The sequence below is a fragment of the Nerophis ophidion genome, linkage group LG02 (genome assembly GCF_033978795.1).
Source record: "Nerophis ophidion isolate RoL-2023_Sa linkage group LG02, RoL_Noph_v1.0, whole genome shotgun sequence".
Lineage (NCBI taxonomy): Eukaryota > Metazoa > Chordata > Actinopteri > Syngnathiformes > Syngnathidae > Nerophis > Nerophis ophidion.
Window position 1 is genome coordinate 41,031,971 of NC_084612.1, and position 25,880 is coordinate 41,057,850.

At 39.8% G+C, this 25,880-nt stretch overlaps 1 protein-coding gene across 1 annotated transcript in view; it reads right to left on the reverse strand.

The window, feature by feature from the left end:
- slc24a5 (solute carrier family 24 member 5) overlaps positions 1-13,427 on the reverse strand; it is a 39,856-nt gene extending 26,429 nt beyond the window's left edge. The window contains exons 1-2 of the mRNA XM_061883865.1: positions 13,160-13,427; positions 12,716-12,895 (exon numbers count right to left, since the gene is read on the reverse strand). Coding sequence (XP_061739849.1) covers positions 12,716-12,895; positions 13,160-13,322 — 343 coding nt within the window. The 5' untranslated portion in view covers positions 13,323-13,427. The remainder of the gene's footprint in view (positions 1-12,715; positions 12,896-13,159) is intronic.
- Positions 13,428-25,880: the final 12,453 nt, after the last annotated feature.

Consider the following 25,880-nt stretch of genomic DNA (forward strand, 5'->3'; position numbering starts at 1 on the left):
ATGGTCTGAGGAGCCAAGGTGGGGGCGTGGTGCGCATTTATACGCCTGTTTAATATTACTATGAACCAAGTCCAGCTTGCTTCCACCCCTGGTTGCAAAATTCACATATTGATGGAAATGAGGGAAAACTGTTTTCATGTTAGCGTGATTAAAATCCCCTGCAACGATGAAAACACCCTCTGGATGTGTAGTTTGCAGTTCATTGATGGAGCAGTACAAAGCATTCAAAACTTATTTGGTGTTAGCACTGGGGGGGAATGTACACTGCTGTGAAGACCATAGCACTGAATTCCCTGGATAAATAAAATGGCCTGCATTTTATAGTTAATATTTCTACATCGGGAGAGCAGTGACATGAGACTATCTTCCCGTTGTTGCACCAGTTGTTATTGATGTATATACAAACACCACCTCCCCGGGATTTACCAGTGAGAGTGCTGCTCCTGTCCGACCGAAACATAGTTAGCCCCTCGATGCTAACTGCCTCGTCCGGAACGGATGGTTTCAGCCACGTTTCTGTGAAAAATATGCCGCAGCAGTCCCTCATCTCGCGTCGTGCATATAAATCCAGCTCCAGGTAGTCCAGTTTGTTCTCCAGGGAGCGGACATTTGAGAGCAGGATGGAAGGAAGCGGCGTTCTGTGAGGATTAGCCTTTAGCTTTGTTGTTATCCCCGCTCGGCATCCCGTCTTCTGCTTCCGATCACACCGCTAACGTCTCCTCTGTTTACGGTCCCCTCTGGTACTAGGCTCCGCTGCTTCACAGGCCGCTGGATGTAGCCGGCGTAGTATTCCGAGGCTAACGAGGAGGTCCAACGTATACACATCTTTTGGTCCAATCCATCCACATCCAAAATTGTCTGGCGGCCGTACGTTACCACGGAGTGTCCACGCTGGAAGCCAGCCATGAAATTCACAGAATTTACCGGTAGATTTGCCAATATGGTTTATTACTACTAAGAGCCTCTGCTCTTGCATGTATGAATAAATATACATATTTGTATATATCATTTATAGATATCATATTTCATATTGATATATATAAATTGATGTGAGACAATTCTACTTCCATACTTCTGACGTGTCACGGCTTCACAAACATGTGTACTAAACAGAACTCTTAACATCACAAATAACATCAGAGTGGTTCCATAAAAAAATGAAAAAAAGTTTTACCTAAAGAATATTTTTCACATCCAACCAGGAAAATTAAAAAAAAAAAAGTGTTATCTTTTTCATGATTTTCAATGACTTTCACGAGTTTTGGTAAAATCAGAATCAGAACCAGAAATACTCTGATAATCCCCCTAGGGGAAATTAAGATTTTCAGCGCATCCCCATTCAAGATTAAACAAACACTACAGGGAGAAAGACCAGCGCTCCTTATAAAAAACATGAGAAAAAGGGAAACGCTAAGGAGTGGGTGTGATGAGAAAAAAAAAATATGTGATGGAACATATATATATATATATATATATATATATATATATATATATATATATATATATATATATATATATATATATATATATATATGTATTGATTGGATTATCCAGAGAATAGTGCTCGATACCGTGGTAGAGCGCAATATGTAGGTGTTTCATGAGGTTCTTCCCTCAATCATCAGGAGAATATCTCCTGATGATTGAGGGAACACCTCAAGAAACAGTTCTGTAGAGATGAAGTAGTCTTGTGATTTTTCCCACACCTATATATATATATATATATATATATATATATATATATATGTTCCACCATTTTCACACAGCCAAATAAAGGGGTCACGGTAAAGTCCGCCTCATTAGTATTGAGCCCTCACTTACGCACTTTTGCCTAATTACGCATTGTGGGCGTGTCTGCAGGTGGATGGGGGAATACGGATAACATACGTAAGGAACATACGTAAATCCAAGCATACAAAAACACTTAAGTGCATACGGAAGAATAAGGCACTAAAAACATGTATATATGCATCATATACATAATATTCATAAAAATCATATGCGTTCATGGTACCCAACCACCATGATAATTGACGCAAAGTGGGCGTGTCTGCAGGTGGATGGGAGAATACGAATAACATACGTAAGGAACATACGTAACTCCAGGCATATCAAAACACTTAAGAGTATACGGAAGAATAAGGCACTAAATACATGTATATATACATTAAATACATAATATTCATAAAAATCATATGCGTTCGTGGAACCTAACCACTATAATAATTGACGGAACACTATCTTAAAGATGCAGATAACCGCTGTTTTTTTTTTCAGACACAGTCAAAAATAAACTTCATTAATAGGGCAGCTGCAGTGGCTGCTGGTTGCAGGAGCCCTGCACTCTTGTGTATCCATCCTTGTGTTCTTGATGTTTCCCTCTTGTTTTCATGTGTTTTTTGGCCTTTTGGCAAGCCCTTTCGGGACTCCGCAACAAGGGGTGGAACTTTTGTCACTTCTGCAGTGCTTCTTAGTGCCCTCAGCAGATGATGGTGTGGAACAATGATATGGACACCGCGGTGTACAGTATGTGGATGTTGAAATTGCGTTTTTGCTTTGTTCTTTTGTTTTTCTTTTTTTTAATAAGTGTTTTTATTGAATTTGACAGGTATTACAATGTACAATAGAACAGTCAACACATTTTCCCCTTTTTTTCCCACCCACTTCCAAGAACAGCAACCCAACCCATACCCCATACACACATAAACCCCCCTCCCCCCAGGTCCTACATAAGTTAAAGGTACAGTCACAAATGGAAAATAATTAGTAAATCACTTTTTTTTCCGAAAAAAAAAAATCAGATAGTAAATATACACCCGGAATAAATATAAAAAAATTAATAAAAAATAAATAAAAAGAAGCTGGTTTATGAAAGGTGAACTTTTCATGTGTCCTGTAGCGTTTTTAAATTAGCTATGTAGTCAACCATACAGCCCCAAGCAAAATAAAACTTCTCAGGTGCCCCCCTAAGATTGAACTTTATTTTTTCCAGATCTAAATACATCATAAGGTCTTTAAGCCATAAGGAGGCTTTGGGGCAGAAAGGTGACTTCCACTCAAGCAAAATTCTCCTATGTGCTAATAAGGATGCAAAGGCGATACTATCCTTAAATTTTCTCCTTATTTGGGGATCTGATACGGTCCCCAAAATAGCCATTTCTGCACATGGTGTCATATTTAAATCCAGTGCCTTAGCAAGGTGTTTGAAAATAGTTGTCCAATAATCCAGCAAATGGGGACAAGACCAAAACATGTGCGTCATGTTTGCAGGTGACATGATTGGTGCAATCAAATGTGCGCTATATTTATTGTTCATTGCTCTTTTTTTGTTGTGTTTTACTTAAAGCTATATGTAGAATTGGCCTGGCTGAAGTAGCAGCTGGTTGCAGCAGCTTTTTACTCCATCCACCCATTTCCTACCGCTTATTCCCCCTTGGGGTTGCGGGGAGCGCTGGCGCCTATCTCAGCTACAATCGAGTGGAAGGTGGGGTACTCTTGTAATGTATTTTATATCGTTTGTCTTCTTTGATGTTCAGTTTCAGTTAGAAAGAATAGAATACAATAGAAAGTACTTTATTGATCCCTGGAGGAAATTCAGCACCACAGATCGGTTCAGTTCAGTTTTAGTTTATTTTGAACATGCTTATAATACAAATAAAATGTGATGCATCACATATTTCCAGTTGTTTTATTACAGCACGTCCAAAAAGGAGTAGGAGGGGCTTATTTAATGTTTGTAACAGAACATTTACAATACAGTCATAATAAATAAATGATTAAATTAACCAAAAGTAAGTAAACAAATATTAAATACATAAATAGTCATGACCTATGTTTTTTTTTTTTAAGGTTCAAGATTTTTACCATAATTTCCTTCTTTGTACTTTGTGAACACTTGTAGTTTGAACAGTCCCCTTAAACTAAATCATATTGGTGCTTTATTTGATTTCTTTGCTTAGTCCATTCCATAATTTAATTCCACATATGGATATGCTAAAGGTTTTAAGTGTTGTATGAGCATACAAAGATTTTAAATTCGATTTTCCTCTAAGGTTATATTTCCCCTCTTTTGTTGAGAAGAATTTTTGTACATTCTTGGGAAGCAGGTTATAGTTTGGTTTGTACATCATTTTAAATGTTTGCAAACGCACCAAGCCATTGAATTTCACAATTTTTGATTCAATAAATATATTGTTTGTGTGTAGTCTGTATGCAACATTATGTATTATTCTAATTGATCTTTTTTGTAATACTGTAAGTAAATGAAGCGCACATTTGTAGTTATTTCCCCATATTTCTACACAATAACTCAGACATGGTAACACTAGTTAGCAGTAAAGCCTATGTTTAATTTGTTCCAGAACATAATTTGCTTTCTTCATTATTAATGTGTTGCTTGCTACTTTTGTTGTATATTTTTACATGAGGTTTCCAGTTCATTTTATCAGCTATTATTACACCCAAAAATGTGTTTTCTTTTACCCTTTCAATATAAACTCTGTCTATTTGAATTTGTCTTTGACTTTCCCTTTCTACCATGTGTTTTTATCTATTTTGTGGACTTTTTGTATCTGCACTGCAACCACCATTTCCCCGTTGTAGGATAAATAAAGTCCATCCTATCCTATCCTACAGTATATAAATTCACGGTTCACAACATTAGGTGCACCTGCCCACTCTCAGATTGATACAGAGCTGCATAAAAAATGTTGCTTTTACCAGCATTTATGTCACTGCATGTTGGTGAAGTTAATTATTTTTATATAGTGCTTTTCTCTAGCAACTCAAAGCGCTTTACATAGTGAAACCCATTATCAACAATTTTTAACTATATTTAAACTATTTTGGGTGGCACTGGGAGCTGGTGATTGAAGGACACCACAGCCTGGGATTGAACCTGGAACCCTCAAGTTGCTGGCACAGCCTTTCTACTAAACGAGCCATGCATCCCTGTGTTATCATGAGCATGCCAAACTTAGATTAAAATAATACTTAATCACTTTAATAATACATACTAAGTACAAAAGTTGCAATGTGGCTGTCTTTTCATCTGAGTTTAGCGGCTAATCCAATTTCGTAGTGGCCCATCTTGACAAAAGAGTCCAGTGTAAAAGGTTATGGAAAAAAAACCCCCGAAGGTATTCATTTTATAGACATCAGATCAGGCGGGATAGCCACCATCAGCCATGGTATTTTCACAGCCTGAAACAGAGGAGGAGGAGGCTGGCCAACAACACACTAGAAATGTACAAGTAAGTACAAAACCCAAAACCAGTGGAGTTGGCACGTTGTGTAAATCATAAATAAAAACAGAATACAATGATTTGCAAATCGTTTCCCCCTTATATACAATTGAATAGACAGCAAAGACAAGATACTTAACGTTCAAACTGGAAACTTATTTTTTGCAAATATTATTTCATTTGGAATTTGATGCCTGCCACGTGTTTCAAAAAAGCTGGCACAAGTGGCAAAAAAGACTGAGCAAGTTGAGGAATGCTCATCAAACACTTATTTGGAACATCCCACATGTGAACAGGCTAATTGGGAAAAGGTGGGTGCCATGATTGGGTATAAAAGCAGCTTTCATGAAATGCTCAGTCATTCACAAACAAGGATGGGGTGAGGGTCACTACTTTGTGAACAAAAGCGTCAGCAAATTGTTGAACAGTTTAAGAATAACATTTCTCAATGAGCTATTGCAAAGAATTTAGGGGTTTTACCATCTACGGTCCGTAAAATCATCAAAAAGTTCAGAGAATCTGGAGAAATCACTGCACGTAAGCGATGATATTACGGACTTTTGATCTCTCAGGCGGAACTGCATCAAAAACCGACATCCGTGTGTAAAGGATATCAGCACATGGGCTCAGGAACACTTCATAAAACCACTGTCAGTAACTACAGTTGGTTGCTACATCTGTAAGTGCAAGTTTAAACTCTACTATGCAAAGCGAAAGCCATTTATCAACAACACCCAGAAACGCTGCCGAGTTCGCTAGGCCCCAGCTCATCTAAGATGGACTGATGCAAAGTGTAATAGTGTTCTGTGGTCTGACGAGTCCACATTTCAAATTGTTTTTGGAAAAAGTGGACATCGTGTTCTCCGGACCAAAAAGGAAAAGAACCATCCGGATTGTTATACACGCAAAGTTTAAAAGCCAGCATCTATGATGGGGTGTATTAGTGCCCAAGGCATGGGTAACTTACACATCTGTGAAGGCACCATTAATGCTGAAAGGTACATACAGGTTTTGTTGCCAAGCAACGTTAACATTGACGCCCCTGCTTATTTCAGCAAGACAATGCCAAGCCATGTGTTACAACAGCGTGGCTTCAAAGTAAAAGAGTACGGGTACTGGACTGGCCTGCATGTAGTCCAGACCTGTCTCCCACTGAAAATATGTGGCACATTATAAAGCCTAAAATACCACAACAAGGACCCTGAACTGTTGAACAACTTAAGCTGTACATCAAGCAAGAATGGGAAATAATTCTACATAAAAGGCTTCAAAAACTGGTCTCCTCAGTTCCCAAACGTTTACTGAGAGTTGTTAGAAGGAAAGGCCATGTAACACAGTGGTAAAAATGCCCCTGTGCCAGATTTTTTGCAATGTATTGCTGCCATTAAATTCTAATATAATGATTATTTTCCCCAAAAAATTTAGTTTCTCAGTTGGAACATTAAATATATTGTCTTTGCAGTCTATTCAATTGAATATAAGTTGAAAAGGATTTGCAAATCATTGTATTCTGTTTTTATTTATGAATTACACAACGTGCCAACTTGAGTGGTTTTGGGTTTTGTACGTCAACCGCACTGTGATGTCACAAATGGCTCACTGTTAAATAAAAAAAAAGAATAATTCAGAGGCATCCAAAACTGTGCAAGCTCTCATCTGAATGCATGATCCTTATGATTGGACACTTTGGCATAGTTCGACATGAGTTTGCAACTTTGTAACATTTATAGATCAGAAAAGTGGAAAGCCATTGTAATTTCCCTTTAAGAAATGGTGGTGCTGTAATTATCCAATAAGGACTATTTTGAAAACAAGGTAACATTATTATTGATGCTTAACCCTCAGAACACACAAAATAAATTAAAATACCCTAATTGTGTGCGTGTACATTTGAACTACTTTACATATCCACATCAGAACAATAAACCAGAGAAGTGAATCCAAATGCTGCAACTATCCTTTGACTCTGACTCATTTTTCAGTCCTATCACCAGTTGGGTGGCAGCGAGTGCAATTCATTTTACAAAAGTCTCCCAAACAAACAGCCCGCAAGTGCAAATCGGTTCCCAACCTTTTTAAAAATAATGCCTATCATTCACAATTTCTGTGTAAGACAAGAACACACATCTTTCTCTTTTCTGTGCGATCTAAATCATGAAAAATCGCTTTAAATATGCGGCTTACAATGGAACAAATGGGATTCAAGGTTTCCGCCAATAAAGCGGTCTAAAAAAAATATTGAAAAAACAGCAACAATAACCATTTACATGTCGTGACCTACATATTAACCAAGCTGTAGCAACATTGTTATTGAATGAGTTAACATGAATAAATAAATAATAAATGGGTTGTACTTGTATAGCGCTTTTCTACCTTCAAGGTACTCAAAGCGCTTTGACACTACTTCCACATTTACCCATTCACACACACATTCACACACTGATGGAGGGAGCTGCCATGCAAGGCGTTAACCAGCACCCATCAGGAGCAAGGGTGAAGTGCCTTGCTCAGGACACAACGGACGTGGTACTAGGTGGGGATTGAACCAGGGACCCTCAGGTTGCGCACAGCCACTCTTCCACTGCACCACGCCGTCCCATAGAGAAACATAGAGAAACTACTTTTACAAACCCCGTTTCCATATGAGTTGGGAAATTCTGTTAGATGTAAATATAAACGGAATACAATAATTTGCAAATCATTTTCAACCAACATTCAGTTGAATATGCTACAAGACAACATATTTGATGTTCAAACTGATAAACATTTTTTTTGCAAATAATCATTTACTTTAGAATTTGATGCCAGCAACACGTGACAAAGAAGTTGGGAAAGGTGGCAATAAATACTGATAAAGTTGAGGAATGCTCATCAAACACTTATTTGGAATTGTTAATATTGATGTGGTGATGATATTTTCTCAGCAAAAACAAACAGCTATTAATGCTGTGGTACAGACACGAAAAAGAGGTGTGGCTTTGAGTTCATAGATGTAATAGACAGAAACCATTGTTAAATTTTCTTGGATTTTTAGAGAATTTCTGTGTAGAAAATACCTTCCAAAGTATGTCATGATAAAAAGAATGATACAATAACTTCCGCTTTAGGGAGCAATGCCGCAGCCCGAGGCTGAAATTTTTCAATTCCTCTATTTTTACCTAACTGGGATCCCTGATGAAAACATGTAATACATACAATATTTCTGTCATTTTAAGAATGACTGGGACGTCACACAATTCGCTATATCGTTCAACAACTACTAATCATGGCAGACTTCATAAGAGCCAGTAATGACTACCAAAGGACAAATGACAATCATAACCTTACATTTTTTAGCCTGAATACAAGAAGGATAAGCTACAAGTTTTAGAAGCTGGGTTATAAGCAGCTCAGCTCTCGTGAAACACTAAGCACCTTGTAGAATATTGCAAAGTGCTAAACAAGACAAACAAACCATGAAAATCATAAAACAATCACTTGCTGCATAATTTCAGCTCTCACTGAGATACAACAACTGATGGTATGTTTATAAGTTTCAGCACTTTCCTGTTGAGATGATGGATTGTGAATAATCGTCACTCCTCAGGTATAAATAAAAAGGTGGGAGCAAACAAGTATCTTTCCGTGTTTTTTCTCACAATATCATCAGTTCTGAATTGAATTTGAAATTTGACCAACTTATTGGCTTATGGTTACAACCTATTATCATCCAGGTGTGATGGGACGGTTTATAATCTAGCACAAACTTTTACAAACTCAGAGGCGATACATTAGCAGTAGCTAAGTAGCGAATTCATCGCTTTGTGCTCATGGCACTGTGTTACTACAAACCCCGATCTAGATAGATAGATAGATAGATAGATAGTACTTTATTTATTCCGTCAGGAGAGTTCCTTCAGGAAAATTACAATTTTCAGCACAATCCCATTCAAGATCAGACAAACATTACAGGGAGACAGAACTGGATCGCTGACGGGTCTGCCGGCTTCCAGCGCCCCTTACAAAAAAGATGACATACAGGTAAACAAGAGGGGGGGGGGGGGGAAATAGAAGATTAAAATAAAATTAAAAAATCGGTCTTAGCCTAGGCCCTGGAGTGGAGGTGCAGACTGAGGCCAAGGGGAAAAAAAAAAAAAAAAAATAGTTGGGAAATTGTGTTAGATGTAAATATAAACGGAATACAATGATTTGCAAATCATTTTCAACCCATATTCAATTGAATGTACTACATTCTTTTTTGAGAAAAACTCTTCACTCCATCTTTTTTCAGGCAATTCATAAATACATGAGATATGAGGGCTATATGTGATTACAAATATTGTAGTTGTTGGGTTTCTTCTTTCTTCACTCATCTTCAATGAATACTCCAGTTGTATAAAAATTAAAGATGATTGTTTATTTTAAGGATGGTTCAGTACAATGCCTCACAGCACCGGGAAACAAAACATCGGTAACTGTGGAAAATAGAACACAACTCCATCGCGCTTCTTTCTGTGAGTCTCTCGTATTCTCTCGCGCGAAGTGAACCGGAAGAGATCACGTGATGATAACACGGACGAGCCGGCACTACCGTATACAACCTATAGGAGGCGCATAACAACAACGGCAAGCCTCTCTTCCCATGACACACAGAAACAGCATTAACAACAATGAGATCACATTTACTCCACAGTAGTTGTAAAAATATTTTGTTAAACTAGTGAGTAACTTGGTAAAGTTTGTTTGTTCATTTATAACGTGAAGCTTTTTATGACACTCTTAATAAATCCATGATTATATTTTGTCGCACTTCTTAGGCAACTTTGGCCACGCAGACCTATATCTAGTACAAGTTACTGGGTTTATTATTATTAAATCATGAGACATAATATCTACTGGTCAACAGCAATATTTCATATCGTTGCTTACTAAGAGTATTGTAACGCATGAAAATGGCTCACCAGGCCAGGACTGCACAACTAATCAAATTTTAAACGTGATCAGGATTTTGGCAGCTAAGACTAAATAAAGGTGATCGTTGCCAATATTAAGTTTTAAAGGGGAACATTATCACAATTTCAGAAGGGTTAAAACCAATAAAAATCAGTTCCCAGTGGCTTATTTTATTTTTCGAAGTTTTTTTCAAAATTTTACCCATCATGGAATATCCCGAAAAAAGGCTTTAAAGTGCCTGATTTTCGCTATCTGTAAATCCAGCCCCCCATTTTGCCCCCTGGACAAGTCTCACTTAAAATCATATGAGAAGTAATTGTTTGACTAGTCAACTAACCGCATATATCATCGCTAACTAGTAGACTATTAATAGGTTGATTGGCAACACTAAATTGGCCCTAGTGTGTGAATGTGAGTGTGAATGTTGTCTGTCTATCTGTGTTGGCCCTGCGATGAGGTGGGAACTTGTCCAGGGTGCACCCCGCCTTCCGCCCGATTGTAGCTGAGATAGGCACCAGGGCCCGCAGCCACCCCAAAGGGAATAAGCGGTAGAAATGGATGGATGGATAGTAGACTATTAAAATAATAGTCAGTTGCAGCCCTAGTGTATACTCACCTTTGTGAGGTATATGGTATCGGCATACTAGAATGTTATCACGGTTCTAGTGTCCATTTGTAACATTTCAAATATGCCTCTTTGCGCTATGAAGTTCTACTCAAATTGATAGAAAGAATGAAAATTAAGTTGGTTTCCCAATAGTAATTGTCACAATCACCACAACTAATTAATGTTGAAAGGCCCAGCGTTGCCATAGAATACACATTCGGAAAAAACTGCAGAGTTTATGGAGCCTACGTCAGCAACCTTCAGAAAAAAGGCAGACTACACTCTGGACGGGTTAGCAGCCAATCACAGGGTAAATGCAGAGACAAACAACTATTTATATTCATTTGCACTTTCACTGGGAAGCAACTGAACCCATGTTGCCTGCAGGGAAGTCAGGCAAGTATTTCATGATCGGACAACCATCTTAATTATTGAATTAATCTGCATTCCTTCAGCTCACCTCTCTTCTTAACGCTTCGTTTTTAAGACATTTTGGACAACTATATGCTGTTAAAGGCCTACTGAAACCCACTACTACCCACCACGCAGTCTGATAGTTTATATATCAATGATGAAATATTAACATTGCAACACATGCCAATACGGCCTTTTTAGTTTACTAAATTGCAGTTTTAAATTTCCCGGGAGTTTCGTCTTGGAAACGTCGTGTAATGATGACGTGTACGCAAGACGTCACAGGTTTTTAGGAAGTATGAGCGCTGCGCACACACACAGCTAAAAGTCGTCTGCTTTAACGGCATAATTACACAGTATTTTGGAGATCTGTATTGCTGAATCTTTTGCAATTTGTTCAATTAATATTGGAGAAGTCACAGTAGAAAGATGGAGTTTGGAAGCTTTAGCCTTTAGCCACACAAACACACAGTGATTCCTTGTTTAAAATTCCTGGAGGTGAAAATTTACTATGGATCAGAGCGCAGTCAAGCGGACATGGAGCCGTACCGAATGTCAACCAGCAGGTTTCGGTGAGAAAATTGTAGTTAAAAAGTCGCCACTTACCGGATATCAGCTAAGCTTGTGCCGTTGGTACAGCTGTCGTCGACTCCCCTGAGACACTGCGCGTAAATAAATCCGTGGACGTACACCTCAGACTATCAGGTACTATTTAACTCACTAAAACACTAGCAACACAATAGAAAGATAAGGGATTATCCTAGTAAATGCGTCTAAAAAAGTCCGGAATCCATCCCATTGCAATCACGTTTTTTTTTTTTTTAACTTGTTTTTTTTCTAGTCCATCGCTATTAATATCCTCAAACACAAATATTTCATCCTCGCTCAAATTAATTGGGAAATTGTCGTTTTCTCGGTCCGAATAGCACTTTTTGTTGGAGGCTCCCATTAAAAACAATGTGAATATGTGAGGAGCCGTCAACATGTGACGTCATCGTCTGCGACTTCCGGCAGAGGCAGGGCATTTCTCTTAGCACCGAAAGTTGCAAACTTTATCGTGGATGTTCTCTACTAAATCCTTTCAGCAAAAATATGGCAATATCGCGAAATGATCAAGTATGACACATAGAATGGACCTGCTATCCCCGTTTAAATAAGAAAATCTCATTTCAGTAGGCCTTTAAGGTCCATGTAAACTCAATAAATGCCTACTTAGAACGCAACACCTTTGGGACCACATAGAAAAGTCATGGTGAGCCAGCAGTTCCAAAATCGGTCATCTCGGACCCCACAAATTTTCTTCTTGAAAGAATTGATTGATTGGAACTTGTATTAGTTGATTGCACAGTACAGTACATATTCCATAGAATTGACCACTAAATGGTAACACCCAAATAAGTTTTTCAACTTGTTTATGTCGGGGTCCATGTTAATCAATTCATTGTAAACAACAACTAATTGACCGTGTACGTGCAATATGGGTGTTAATGTTATAAGTGTTTTATAGCGAACCACTTACGGTCACTGATGACTTCTAAGGATGGCAGGAAGTAGTCGTCACAGACAATGGCCACAGCCAAGAGCATGTAGAAGATGATCATGAAGTAGATGGCAAGACCTCCATCTTTCCTCTCCTGCAAGGTGAAGAAGCCATCAGGGAACTCGGACGACTGAGGCGCGATGCACTCCGTCTCATTCTCTGAAACAGCATGACAAACACAACTCTGTCAAACACTTAACCAAACTCTTTAATGGCAATTACACGCCAGTGAGGGGTGGATATTAGTCAAGCAAACACAGTCACAGTTGCCGCATGCAGCCACAATCCATTACTCATACTTTGCGGTGCAAAATGAAGCGAAACATTTCTATTGATACTTTGCACTGGCTTAAATTTATGCAGACACAACCGTGGAAGCAAAGACCACTCTTAGAATTATTTCAACAAGTTATTGTGACTTACCAAGTGCCCTGCGCACCCTGTTTGTGCGGCTCCAGTCAGGTGCATTTGCTGTGTATGACACCAGATGAACGGTGCAGTACAAAAACAGGACAAACCCCAAAAAGTAAGGGATGAAGTCTTTTCTCGTTTTTTTCTGAATAACTGCATCCTTATTCGTGGCCATTTGGTGTAAAAAAGACAAATATCAGGAATAATTCCAAGAAATCATTCAGGCTTGAAATGTGCGCATAGGAGCTACATCAAAGTACAATTCTGCAAGCTGCACAGAGAGGAAGAGAGTGTTGGAGGGGGAAAGCATATTTTAAGTAGGGGTGGGCGATACTGACCGTTTTGGTATCAATCGATACCATGTAAATACAGAGACAGTATTGCTGATACTTTTTACTTGAAATTCTTCAAGACCATAAATGATTTTGTGATTTGGCTTTACATGTTTTGATCATTAACATAATCACAAATATTTTATTTTTATTTTTTTTAATTATCTTTATGACAACCAGGATAACACACAGAACAAATGTTTTAGTTGTACTTTTATTGTATCCCATCCATCCATTTTGTTGTTGTTGTTGTCCCAGGGGTGCTGGATTCTATTTCAGCTGCATTCGGGCGGAAGGCGGGGTACACCCTGGACAAGTCGCCACCTCATCACAGGGCCAACACAGATAGACAGACAACATTCACACACTAGGGCCAATTTAGTGTTGCCAATCAACCTATCCCCAGGTGCATGTCTCTGGAGGTGGGAGGAAGCTGGAGTACCCGGAGTGAACCCACAAAGTCACTGGGAGAACATGCAAACAGTTTTATTTTGTTTTAATCATAATTATAATCACAATAAAATTAGGAAGAATATTTTAGTTTTGCATTACTTTTTTTATCGTTATCATAATCAGAATAAAACAGTGGGCACTTTAGTTTTACTTCAACTTTTTTGATCATTACTATAGTCAAAATAAACAGAGGATAAATATTTTAGCTTTACTCAAGTTTATTTGATCGTTATTATAATAGGAATAAAGAACATGACAAATATTTTAGTTTTGCTAAAATTTTCTGATAATTATTATAATGACAATAAAACACAGGACAGATATTTTAGTTATACCTGTAAGTGGTTGATCATTATTAAAACCTGAATAAATCAGAGGACAAGTATTTTAGTTTTACTTAAATTTTTGATCATTACTATAGTCAGAATAAAACACAGGACAGGTATTTTACATTTTCTCCAGTTTTTTGAATCATGACAAGTGCTAGAAAATATGTATATATATATATATATATATATATATATATATATATATATATATATATATATATATATATATATGTATATATGTGTTTAGAAAATCTATATTTGAACAAATACATTTTTGTGCCTAAAATTTTGTGTTTTTTATATACAAACCCCGTTTCCATATGAGTTGGGAAATTGTTAGATGTAAATATAAACTGAATACAATGATTTGCAAATCCTTTTCAACCCATATTCAATTGAATGCACTACAAAGAGAAGATATTTGATGTTCAAACTCATAAACTTTGTTTTATTTTTTTAAATAATTAACTTAGAATTTCATGGCTGCAACACGTGCCAAAGTAGTTGGGAAAGGGCATGTTCACCACTGTGTTACATCACCTTTTCTTTTAACAACACCCAATAAATGTTTGGGAACTGAAGAAACTAATTGTTGAAGTTTTGAAAATAGAATTCTTTCCCATTCTTGTTTTATGTAGAGCTTCAGTCGTTTAACTGTCCGGGGTCTCCGCTGTCGTATTTTACGCTTCATAATGCGCCACACATTTTCGATGGGAGACAGGTCTGGACTGCAGGCGGACCAGGAAAGTATCCGCACTCTTTTTTTACGAAGCTACGCTGTTGTATCACTTGTCTTGCTGAAATAAGCAGGGGCGTCCATGATAACGTTGCTTGGATGAACAGATGTTGTTCCAAAACCTGTATGGACCTTTCAGCATTAATGATGCCTTCACAGATGTGTAAGTTACCCATGCCTTGGGCACTAATACACCCCCATACCATCACAGATACTGGTTTTTGAACTTTGCGCCTATAAAAATCTGTATGGTTATTTTCCTCTTTGTTCTGGAGGACACCACGTCCTCTGTTTCCAAATATAATTTGAAATGTGGACTCCGGTGGCGTTTAAGGATATTGTTGATAAATGGGTTTGGCTTTGCATAGTATAATTTTAACTTGCACTTACAGATGTAGCGACCAACTGTAGTTAATGACAGTGGTTTTATGAAGTGTTCCTGAGCCCATGTGGTGATATCCTTTACACACTGATGTTGGTTTTTGATGCAGTACCGCCTGAGGGATCAAAAGTCCGTAATATCATTGCTTATGTGCAGCGATTTCTCCAGCTTCTCTGAACTTTTTGATGATTTTACGGACCGTAGATGGTAAAATCCCTAACTTCCTTGCAATAGCTCGTTGAGAAATGTTGTTCTAAAACTGTTTGATAATTTGCTTACAAATTGGTGACCCTCGCCCCATTCTTGTTTGTGAATTACTTAGCATTTCATGGAAGCTGCTTTTATACCCAATCATGGCACCCACCGGTTCCCAATTAGCCTGCACACCTGTGGGATGTTCCAAATAAGTGTTAATAATTATTTGCAAAAAAAAAAAAAAAAAGTTTATGAGTTTGAACATCAAATATGTTTTTTTTGTAGCATATTCAACTGAATATGGGTTGAAAATGATTTGCAAATCATTATAATCTGTTTATATTTACATCTAACACAATTTCCCAACCATATGGAAACGGGGTTTATATATATATGTATATACATATATATATATATATGTATATATATATATGTATATATATATATACATATATATATATATATATATATATATATATATATATATATATATATATATATATTAGGGCTGCGAATCTTTGGGTGTCCCACGATTCGATTCAATATTGATTCTTGGGTCACGATTCGATATTATATCGATTTTTTTCGATTTGCCTCTCGATTCAAAAACGATATTTTTCTGATTCAAAACGATTCTGTATTCATTCAATACATAGGATTTCAGCAGGATCTACCCCAGTCTGCTGACATGCAAGCAGAGTAGCAGATTTGAAAAAAAAAAAAGCTTTTATAATTGTAAAGCACAATGTTTCATCAACTGATTGCAATAATGTAAATTTGTTTTAACTAATAAACAAACCAAAAATATGACTTATTTTATTTTTGTGAAAACATTGGACACAGTGTGTTGTCAAGCTTATGAGATGTGATGCAAGTGTAAGCCACTGTGACATTATTGTTCTTTTTTTAATTTTTATACATGTCTAATGATAATGTCAACGAGGGATTTTTAATCACTGCTATGTTGAAATTATAACTAATATTGATACTGTTGTTGACAATATTCATTTTGTTTCACTACTTTTGGTTTGTTCTGTGTCGTGTTTGTGTCTCCTCTCAATTGCTCTGTTTATTGCAGTTCTGAGTGTTGCTGGGTCAGGTTTGGTTTTGGAATTGGATTGCATTGTTATGGTATTGCTGTGTAGTGGTTTGTTGGATTGATAAAAAAATAATAAAATACAAATAAAAAATCGATTTTTAAAAAATGAGAATCAATTCTGAATCGCACAATGTATTCGAATTGATTTTTTCCCACACCCCTAATACATATATATATATATATATATATATATATATATATATATATATATATATATATATTAGGGCTGGGCAACGATTAAAATTTTTAATCGAAGTTAATCGCGCTATTTCTCCGATTAATCGCGATTAACTGCATTGTATACGCAAAACCTAATAATGAATTCAAAAGTAGTGTGTAGTGCACCTTTATTGGAATATTCTCCCACATGAACAAAAGCGCCAAAACATTTGTTGTGCAAACACAATTTAAATCAGTCCTTGTTAAACAGTAGTAGTTAAATAGCATATTTTATGAAAATTAACTAAAAAAATGTAAATACAAACATTTAAGCTTATTGCCACTGCCAGGGTATTTAAATTATCCTGTTTGTTATGGAAAATAAATATAATCTACATACAAATCTCTGAGCCACAATCATAACATCTGAACAGGCAATTTCTGAGGTAACAGCAGAAACATTTTTTTTTATGTTTAAAAAAACCTATATTATAGGTAGTGGGCTGTTTTAGGGAATTTTTGATCAAATTATCCGTAGTAGCAATATTAATAATGTTGTGTTTATTCTGCGTAGTGCACTTAAAATAATTATGACCATATCTAGGAATTGATATGATGGGAATTTTGCTTGGTGCTTTGATAAACTGAACGCATCATATACATGGTACTATATTGTGATGTTATGAGCCTGGGAAAAAAAAACTACCCTACCCAGCATGCAACAGGAGTGATGAGCATGCGCGGTAGCCCGGTATAGGTTGTGTTTCGCCATGACGGCGTCTTGTATGTTGTGATATGCAGGCTCTGAAAGTAAACGTTAAGAACTCAGCCAACACTCCTTGTCTGCATTATTCATAAATAGACAGACAACACAAATACTCCGCTGCTTCACAGGCCGCTGGATGTAGCCAGCAAAGTATTCCCATGCTAGCTAGCCGGTCTAGCAAGCACGCGTCATTCAGTCCAAAACGGCCCGATCTATCCACATTCAGAATTGTCTGGCGGTCGTAAGTGATCCCGGAGTGACCACGCTGTAAGCCAGCCATGAAATTTGCAGAATTGTCTGGTATTTTTGCCAAATGTTCCATCTTTACCAAGAGATCGGGGCGACGCCGAAGCCCATCCGGGCGACGCCGAAGCCCATCCGGGCGACGCCATCTTGTTAAGAAAAGGCGTTAACAAAATAAAAGCATGTAAACAACATACGCAAATGTGCGATAAAATAATTGTCGGCGTTAATAGATTGATGACTTAACTCGTAATTAACGCATTAATTTGCCCACCCCTAATATATATATATATATATATATATATATATATATATATATATATATATGTATGTATATATATATATATATATATATATATATATATATATATATATATATATATATATATATTTATATATATATATATATATATACATATATATATATATATATATATATATATATATATATATATATATATATATATATGTATATATCCATCCATCATCTTCCGCCTATCCGAGGTCGGGTCGCGGGGGCAACAGCCTAAGCAGGGAAACCCAGACTTCCCTCTCCCCAGCCACTTCGTCTAGCCCTTCCCGGGGGATCCCGAGGCGTTCCCAGGCCAGCCGGGAGACATAGTCTTCCCAACGTGTCCTGGGTCTTCCCCGTGGCCTCCTACCGGTTGGACGTGCCCTAAACACCTCCCTAGGGAGGCGTTCGGGTGGCATCCTGACCAGATGCCCGAACCACCTCATCTGGCTCCTCTCGATGTGGAGGAGCAGCGGCTTTACTTTGAGTCCCTCCCGGATGGCAGAGCTTCTCACCCTATCTCTAAGGGAGAGCCCCGCCACACGGCGGAGGAAACTCATTTCGGCCGTTTGTACCCGTGATCTTATCCTTTCGGTCATGACCCAAAGCTCATGACCATAGGTGAGGATGGGAACGTAGATCGACCGGTAAATTGAGAGCTTTGCCTTCCGGCTCAGCTCCTTCTTCACCACAACGGATCGGTACAACGTCCGCATTACTGAAGACGCCGCACCGATCCGCCTGTCGATCTCACGATCCACTCTTCCCTCACTCGTGAACAAGACTCCTAGGTACTTGAACTCCTCCACTTGGGGCAGGGTCTCCTCCCCAACCCGGAGATGGCACTCCACCCTTTTCCGGGCGAGAACCATGGACTCGGACTTGGAGGTGCTGATTCTCATTCCGGTCGCTTCACACTCGGCTGCGAACCGATCCAGCGAGAGCTGAAGATCCTGGTCAGATGAAGCCATCAGGACCACATCATCTGCAAAAAGCAGAGACCTAATCCTGCGGTTACCAAACCGGAACCCCTCAACGCCTTGACTGCGCCTAGAAATTCTGTCCATAAAAGTTATGAACAGAATCGGTGACAAAGGACAGCCTTGGCGGAGTCCAACCCTCACTGGAAATGTGTTCGACTTACTGCCGGCAATGCGAACCAAGCTCTGGCACTGATCGTACAGGGAACGGACCGCCACAATAAGACAGTCCGATACCCCATACTCTCTGAGCACTCCCCACTGGACTTCCCGAGGGACACAGTCGAATGCCTTCTCCAAGTCCACAAAGCACATGTAGACTGGTTGGGCAAACTCCCATGCACCCTCAAGAACCCTGCCGAGAGTATAGAGCTGGTCCGCAGTTCCACGACCAGGACGAAAACCACACTGTTCCTCCTGAATCCGAGGTTCGACTATCCGACGTAGCATCCTCTCCAGTACACCTGAATAAACCTTACCGGGAAGGCTGAGGAGTGTGATCCCACGATAGTTGGAACACACCCTCCGGTCCCCCTTCTTAAAGAGAGGAACCACCACCCCGGTCTGCCAATCCAGAGGTACCGCCCCCGATGTCCACGCGATGCTGCAAAGTCTTGTCAACCAAGACAGCCCCACAGCATCCAGAGCCTTAAGGAACTCCGGGCGGATCTTGTCCACCCCTGGGGCCTTGCCACCAAGGAGCTTTTTAACTACCTCAGCGACCTCAGCCCCAGAAATAGAAGAGTCCACCACAGATTCCCCAGGCACTGCTTCCTCATAGGAAGACGTGTTGGTGGGATTGAGGAGGTCTTCGAAGTATTCCTTCCACCTATCAACAACATCCGCAGTCGAGGTCAGCAGAACACCATCCGCACCATACACGGTGTTGATAGTGCACTGCTTCCCCTTCCTGAGGCGGCGGACGGTGGTCCAGAATCGCTTCGAAGCCGTCCGGAAGTCGTTTTCCATGGCTTCCCCGAACTCTTCCCATGTCCGAGTTTTTGCCTCCGCGACCGCTGAAGCTGCACACCGCTTGGCCTGTCGGTACCTGTCCACTGCCTCCGGAGTCCTATGAGCCAAAAGGACTCGATAGGACTCCTTCTTCAGCTTGACGGCATCCCTCACCGCTGGTGTCCACCAAGGGGTTTTAGGATTGCCGCCCCGACAGGCACCAACTACCTTGCGGCCACAGCTCCGATCTGCCGCCTCGACAATAGAGGTGCGGAACATGGTCCACTCGGACTCAATGTCCAGCACCTCCCTCGTGACATGTTCAAAGTTCTTCCGGAGGTGGGAATTGAAACTTTGTCTGACAGGAGACTCTGCCAGACGTTCCCAGCAGACCCTCACAATGCGTTTGGGCCTCCCAGGTCTGTCCGGCATCCTCCCCCACCATCGCAGCCAACTCACCACCAGGTGGTGATCGGTAGAAAGCTCCGCCCCTCTCTTCACCCGAGTGTCCAAAACATGAGGCCGCAAATCCGATGACACAACTACAAAGTCGATCATGGAACTGCGGCCTAGGGTGTCCTGGTGCCAAGTGCCCATATGGACACCCTTATGTTTGAACATGGTGTTTGTTATCGACAAACTGCGACGAGCACAAAAGTCCAATAACAAAACACCACTCGGGTTCAGATCCGGGCGACCATTCTTCCCAATCACGCCTCTCCAGGTTTCACTGTCGTTGCCAACGTGAGCGTTGAAGTCTCCCAGTAGGACAAGGAAATCACCCGGGGGAGCACTTTCCAGTACTCCCTCGAGTGTTCCCAAAAAGGGTGGGTACTCTGAACTGCTGTTTGGTGCATAAGCACAAACAACAGTCAGGACCCGTCCCCCCACCCGAAGGCGGAGGGAGGCTACCCTTTCGTCCACCGGGTTGAACTCCAACGTACAGGCTTTGAGCCGGGGGGAAACAAGAATTGCCACCCCAGCCCGTCGCCTCTCACTGCCGGCAACGCCAGAGTGGAAGAGGGTCCAATCCCTCTCGAGAGAAGTTCCAGAGCCCTTGCTGTGCGTCGAAGTGAGTCCGACTATATCCAGCCGGAATTTCTCGACTTCGCGCACTAGCTCAGGCTCTTTCCCCCCCAGTGACGTGACGTTCCACGTCCCAAGAGCTAGCTTCTGTAGCCGAGGATCGGACCGCCAAGTGCCCTGCCTTCGGCTGTCGCCCAGCTCACAATGCACCCGACCTCTATGGCCCCTGCTATGGGTGGTGAGCCCATTGGAGGGGTGACCCACGTTGCCTCTTCGGGCTGTGCCCGGCCGAGCCCCATGGGAACAGGCCCGGCCACCAGGCGCTCGCCATCGTGCCCCACCTCCGGGCCTGGCTCCAGAGGGGGGCCCCGGTGACCCGCGTCCGGGCGAGGGAAATCTGGGTCCATGGTTTTTCATCTTCATAAAGGTCTTCGAGCTGCTCTTTGTCTGATCCCTCACCTAGAACCTGTTTGCATTGGGAGACCCTACCAGGGGCCCGGACAACATAGCTCCTAGGATCATTGGGACACGCAAACTCCTCTACCACGATAAGGTTGCAGCTCAGAGAGGAGTATATGTATATATATATATATATATATATATATATATATATATATATATATATATATATATGTATATATATATATATATATATATATATATATATATATATATATATATATGTATATATATATATATATATATATACATACATATAAACACAACATTTCAGGCACAAAAACGTATTTGTTCAAATACAGATTTTCTAAACATTTGAACAATATGTACTGAACAGCAATATGATATAATGTAACAATATCAACAAGATTATAAAAATATATGAGAAAAAAGTGATTTAATAAAACACATGATAAAACATAATACAACAGAAGTAACAAAAAACAAACTGCCATTTTAGCAAGTAATTACATAGGCCAAACTGGAACTAGTAGTCTCTTCAAGCCTGTATTGTTCTACTACCGATATCACACACGATATCGACATCTGAATCGATTTGCGTCCGTACTTTAAGGCCTGCTGAGATCACGAGTTGTGACTCATTCCATGTGAGCAGATTCCAACCAGCCTGGAGTACTTCTAGATCAAGTGTGAATGAAATTGATGTGTTCACAACAAATCACATTTAGTCAGCAGGAGCGCAGCAGTCCGCCTCAGAAACAATAAGCACTTTGACAGATAACTTAGTTGCCATTAACATTTCACGAATTATTGACTCAGCACCGATTACAATGCTATTGAAGCTCGCTATTAAATACCCTTTATATAGTTACGAGCTAACAGTTTAATAATAATTATGAGATTTAAAAAACCCTCGAAATTATGAGATAGAAAAGTCGAATCTACGAAATGAAACATCTGAATTGAAATAAAAGACGTTCTGTTTCATAACGCTAGGCTAATAATTTCGACTTTCTTATCTATTTTTTATCCCATAATTGTGACTTTTTACCTCATAAATAGGACTTCTCATTCGGGTCTTCCCGTGTGTCGGAAGCAGGTTTTTGCATGCAATTGAGTCACTCTCAGTCCCAAACAGTCGTACAGTACTCCCCCAAGTGGTCCTGCAGCGGAGTAGTTGGGGTGTCGCTCCCACTTCACAACACACGTATTACTTCTTCAAGACGTGTCTCGGGGTGCGTGCGTGTTGCGGATAGTTTGTCTAAAGTGTCAACGGCGACAGACAAAACGAGCGGTAAGTTAGTGTTTTGTCTTAATAATGTCTGAATGAGCTCACCTATGTGGAATTACACTGTAATATTGATGTTGTTGATGTGACGTCACCGCAGCTTAGATTCACATGATGACTGCAGTCGTTGATGAAGGACTCACTGGTCAACTGCAAACCTTGTTCTTGTCTAGTTGGGAATGGGATGGATGTTGTTTACACATCAGTAAACTGCACTCCCCTGTGGCTTAGTTTGGTTATCCTCCTTGTTGTTATTCAAATGCAATATTTGTAAATATTGTGATTTTTCTGGTATAGTTGTGAATGCATTTAATTGTAAATATTCCTGTGGTGTGGTTCTCAAATGGGGGTACGCGTACCCCTGGGGGTACTTGAAGGCATGCCAAGGGGTAGGTGAGATTTTTAAAAAATATTCTAAAAATAAAAACAATTCAAAAATCATTTATAAATATATGTATTGAATAATACTTAAACAAAATATGAATGAAAGTTCATAAACTGTGAAAAAAAAACAACTGTGTTGACAGCTAGATTTTTTGTGGACATGTTCCCTAAATATTGATGTTAAAGATTTCTTTTTTTTGTGAAGAAATGTTTAGAATTAAGTCCATGAATCTAGATGGATTTCTATTACAATCCCCAAAGAGGGCACTTTAAGTTGATGATTACTTCTATGTGTAGAAATCTTTATTTATGATTGTTTATTTTTCAACAAGTTTTTAGTTATTTTTATATATTTTTTTCCAAATAGTTCAAGAAAAACCACTTCAACTGAGCAATATTTTACAGTGTCATACAATTTATTAAATCAGAAACTGATGACATAGTGCTGTATTTTACTTCTTTATCTCAGGATCTTTCTGTGTGGAGTTTGCATGTTCTCCCCGTGAATGCGTGGGTTCTCTCCGGATACTCCGGCTTCCTCCCACTTCCAAAGACATGCACCTGGGGATAGGTTGATTGGCAACACTATATTGTCCCTAGTGTGTGAATGTGAGTGTGAATGTTGTCTGTCTATCTGTGTTGGCCCTGCGATGAGGTGGTGGCTTGTCCAGGGCGTACGCCGCCTTCCGCCCAATTGTAGCTGAGATAGGCACCAGCGCCCCCCTCGACCCCAAAGGGAATAAGCGATAGGAAATGGATGAACGGATGGATCTCTTTTTTTCAAACAAAAATGCTTTGCTTTGATTAGGGGGTACTTGAATTAAAAAAATGTTCACAGGGGGTACATCACTGAAAAAAGGTTGAGAACCACTGGTATGGTGCAGGGGTGTTAAACTTATTTGAGCTCGGGGGCCAAACGGAGGAAAATCTGTGCACACGCGGGCAGGAGTATTAAAATCATGGCATTAAAGGCCTACTGAAATTAGATTTTCTTATTCAAACGTAGATAGCAGGTCCATTCTATGGGTCATATTTGATCATTTCGCGATATTGCCATATTTTTGCTGAAAGGATTTAGTAGAAAACATCCACGATAAATTTCGCAACTTTTGCTTGCTAACAGAAAAGCCCTGCCTCTACCGGAAGTAGCAGACGATGACGTCACATGTTGATGGCTCCTCACATCTTCACATTGTTTTTAATGGGAGCCTCCAACAAAAAGAGCTATTCCGACCGAGAAAACGACAATTTCCCCATTAATTTGGGAGAAGATGAAAGATTCGTGTTTGAGGATATTGATAGCGACGGACTAGAAAATAAAACAAGAACAAAAAGAAGAAGAAAAAAAAACGTGATTGCACAGGGACGGATTCAGATGTTTTTACACACATTTACTAGGATAATTCTGGGAAATCCCCTATCTTTCTATTGTGTTATTCGTGTTTTAGTGAGTTTAACAGTACCTGATAGTTGGAGGGGTTTGTCTTGATGCGCAGTGTCTCAGGGGAGTCGACGGCAGCTTTATGGGCGGCACAAGCTCAGCTGATCTCCGGTAAGAGGCGACTTTTTACCACAATTTTCTCACCGAAAACTGCCGGTTGACATTCGGTCGGGATCCATGTTCGCTATAATCCATAGTAAAGTTTCACCTCTGTGAATTTTAAACAAGGAATCACCATGAGTTTGTGTGGCTAAAGGCTAAAGCTTCCCAACTCCATCTTTCTACTTTGACTTCTCCAATATCCATCCATCCATTTTCTACCGCTTATTCCCTTTCGGGGTCGCGGGGGGTGCTGGCGCCTATCTCAGCTACAATCGGGCGGAAGGCAGGGTACACCCTGGACAAGTCGCCACCTCATTGCAGGGCCAACACAGATAGACAGACAACATTCACACTCACATTCACACACTAGGGCCAATTTAGTGTTGCAAATCAACCTATCCCCAGGTGCATGTCTTTGGAGCTGGGAGGAAGCCGGAGTACCCGGAGGGAGCCCACGCATTCACGGGGAGAACATGCAAACTCCACACAGAAAGATCCCGAGCCTGGATTTGAACCCAGGACTGCAGGACCTTCGTATTGTGAGGCAGACGCACTAACCCACGACAAATTGCAAAGGATTCAGCAACACAGATCTCCAAAATATTGTGTAATTATGCGGTTAAAGCAGACAACTTTTAGCTGTGTGTGTGCGCAGCGCTCATATTTCCTAACAGCCCGTGACGTCTTGCGTACACGTCATTACGCAACGTTTTCAAGAAAAAACTCCCGGGAAATATAAAATTGCAATTTAGTAACATAAAAAGGCCGTATTGGCATGTGTTGCAATGTTAATATTTCATCATTGATATATAAACTATCAGACTGCGTGGTGGGTTGTGGTGGGTTTCAGTAGGCCTTTGAAACAAACGAAAATAAAGACAACTTCAGATTGTTTTCTTTGTCTTACTTTGGCCAAAAATAGAACAAACACATTCTGAAAATGTTACAATAAAAATACAGGAAAAAAATACTGGCAGCGGTAAAGTTTAATAATAATAATAATAATAATAATAATAAATTACATTTGTAACGCTCTTTACATTTGTCAAAATCTCAAAGTGCTACAAAGTAGGGCTGGGCGATAAATCGATATACTCAATATATCGCGGGTTTGACTCTTAGCGATTTTGAAATTGACTATATCGTGATATTCGA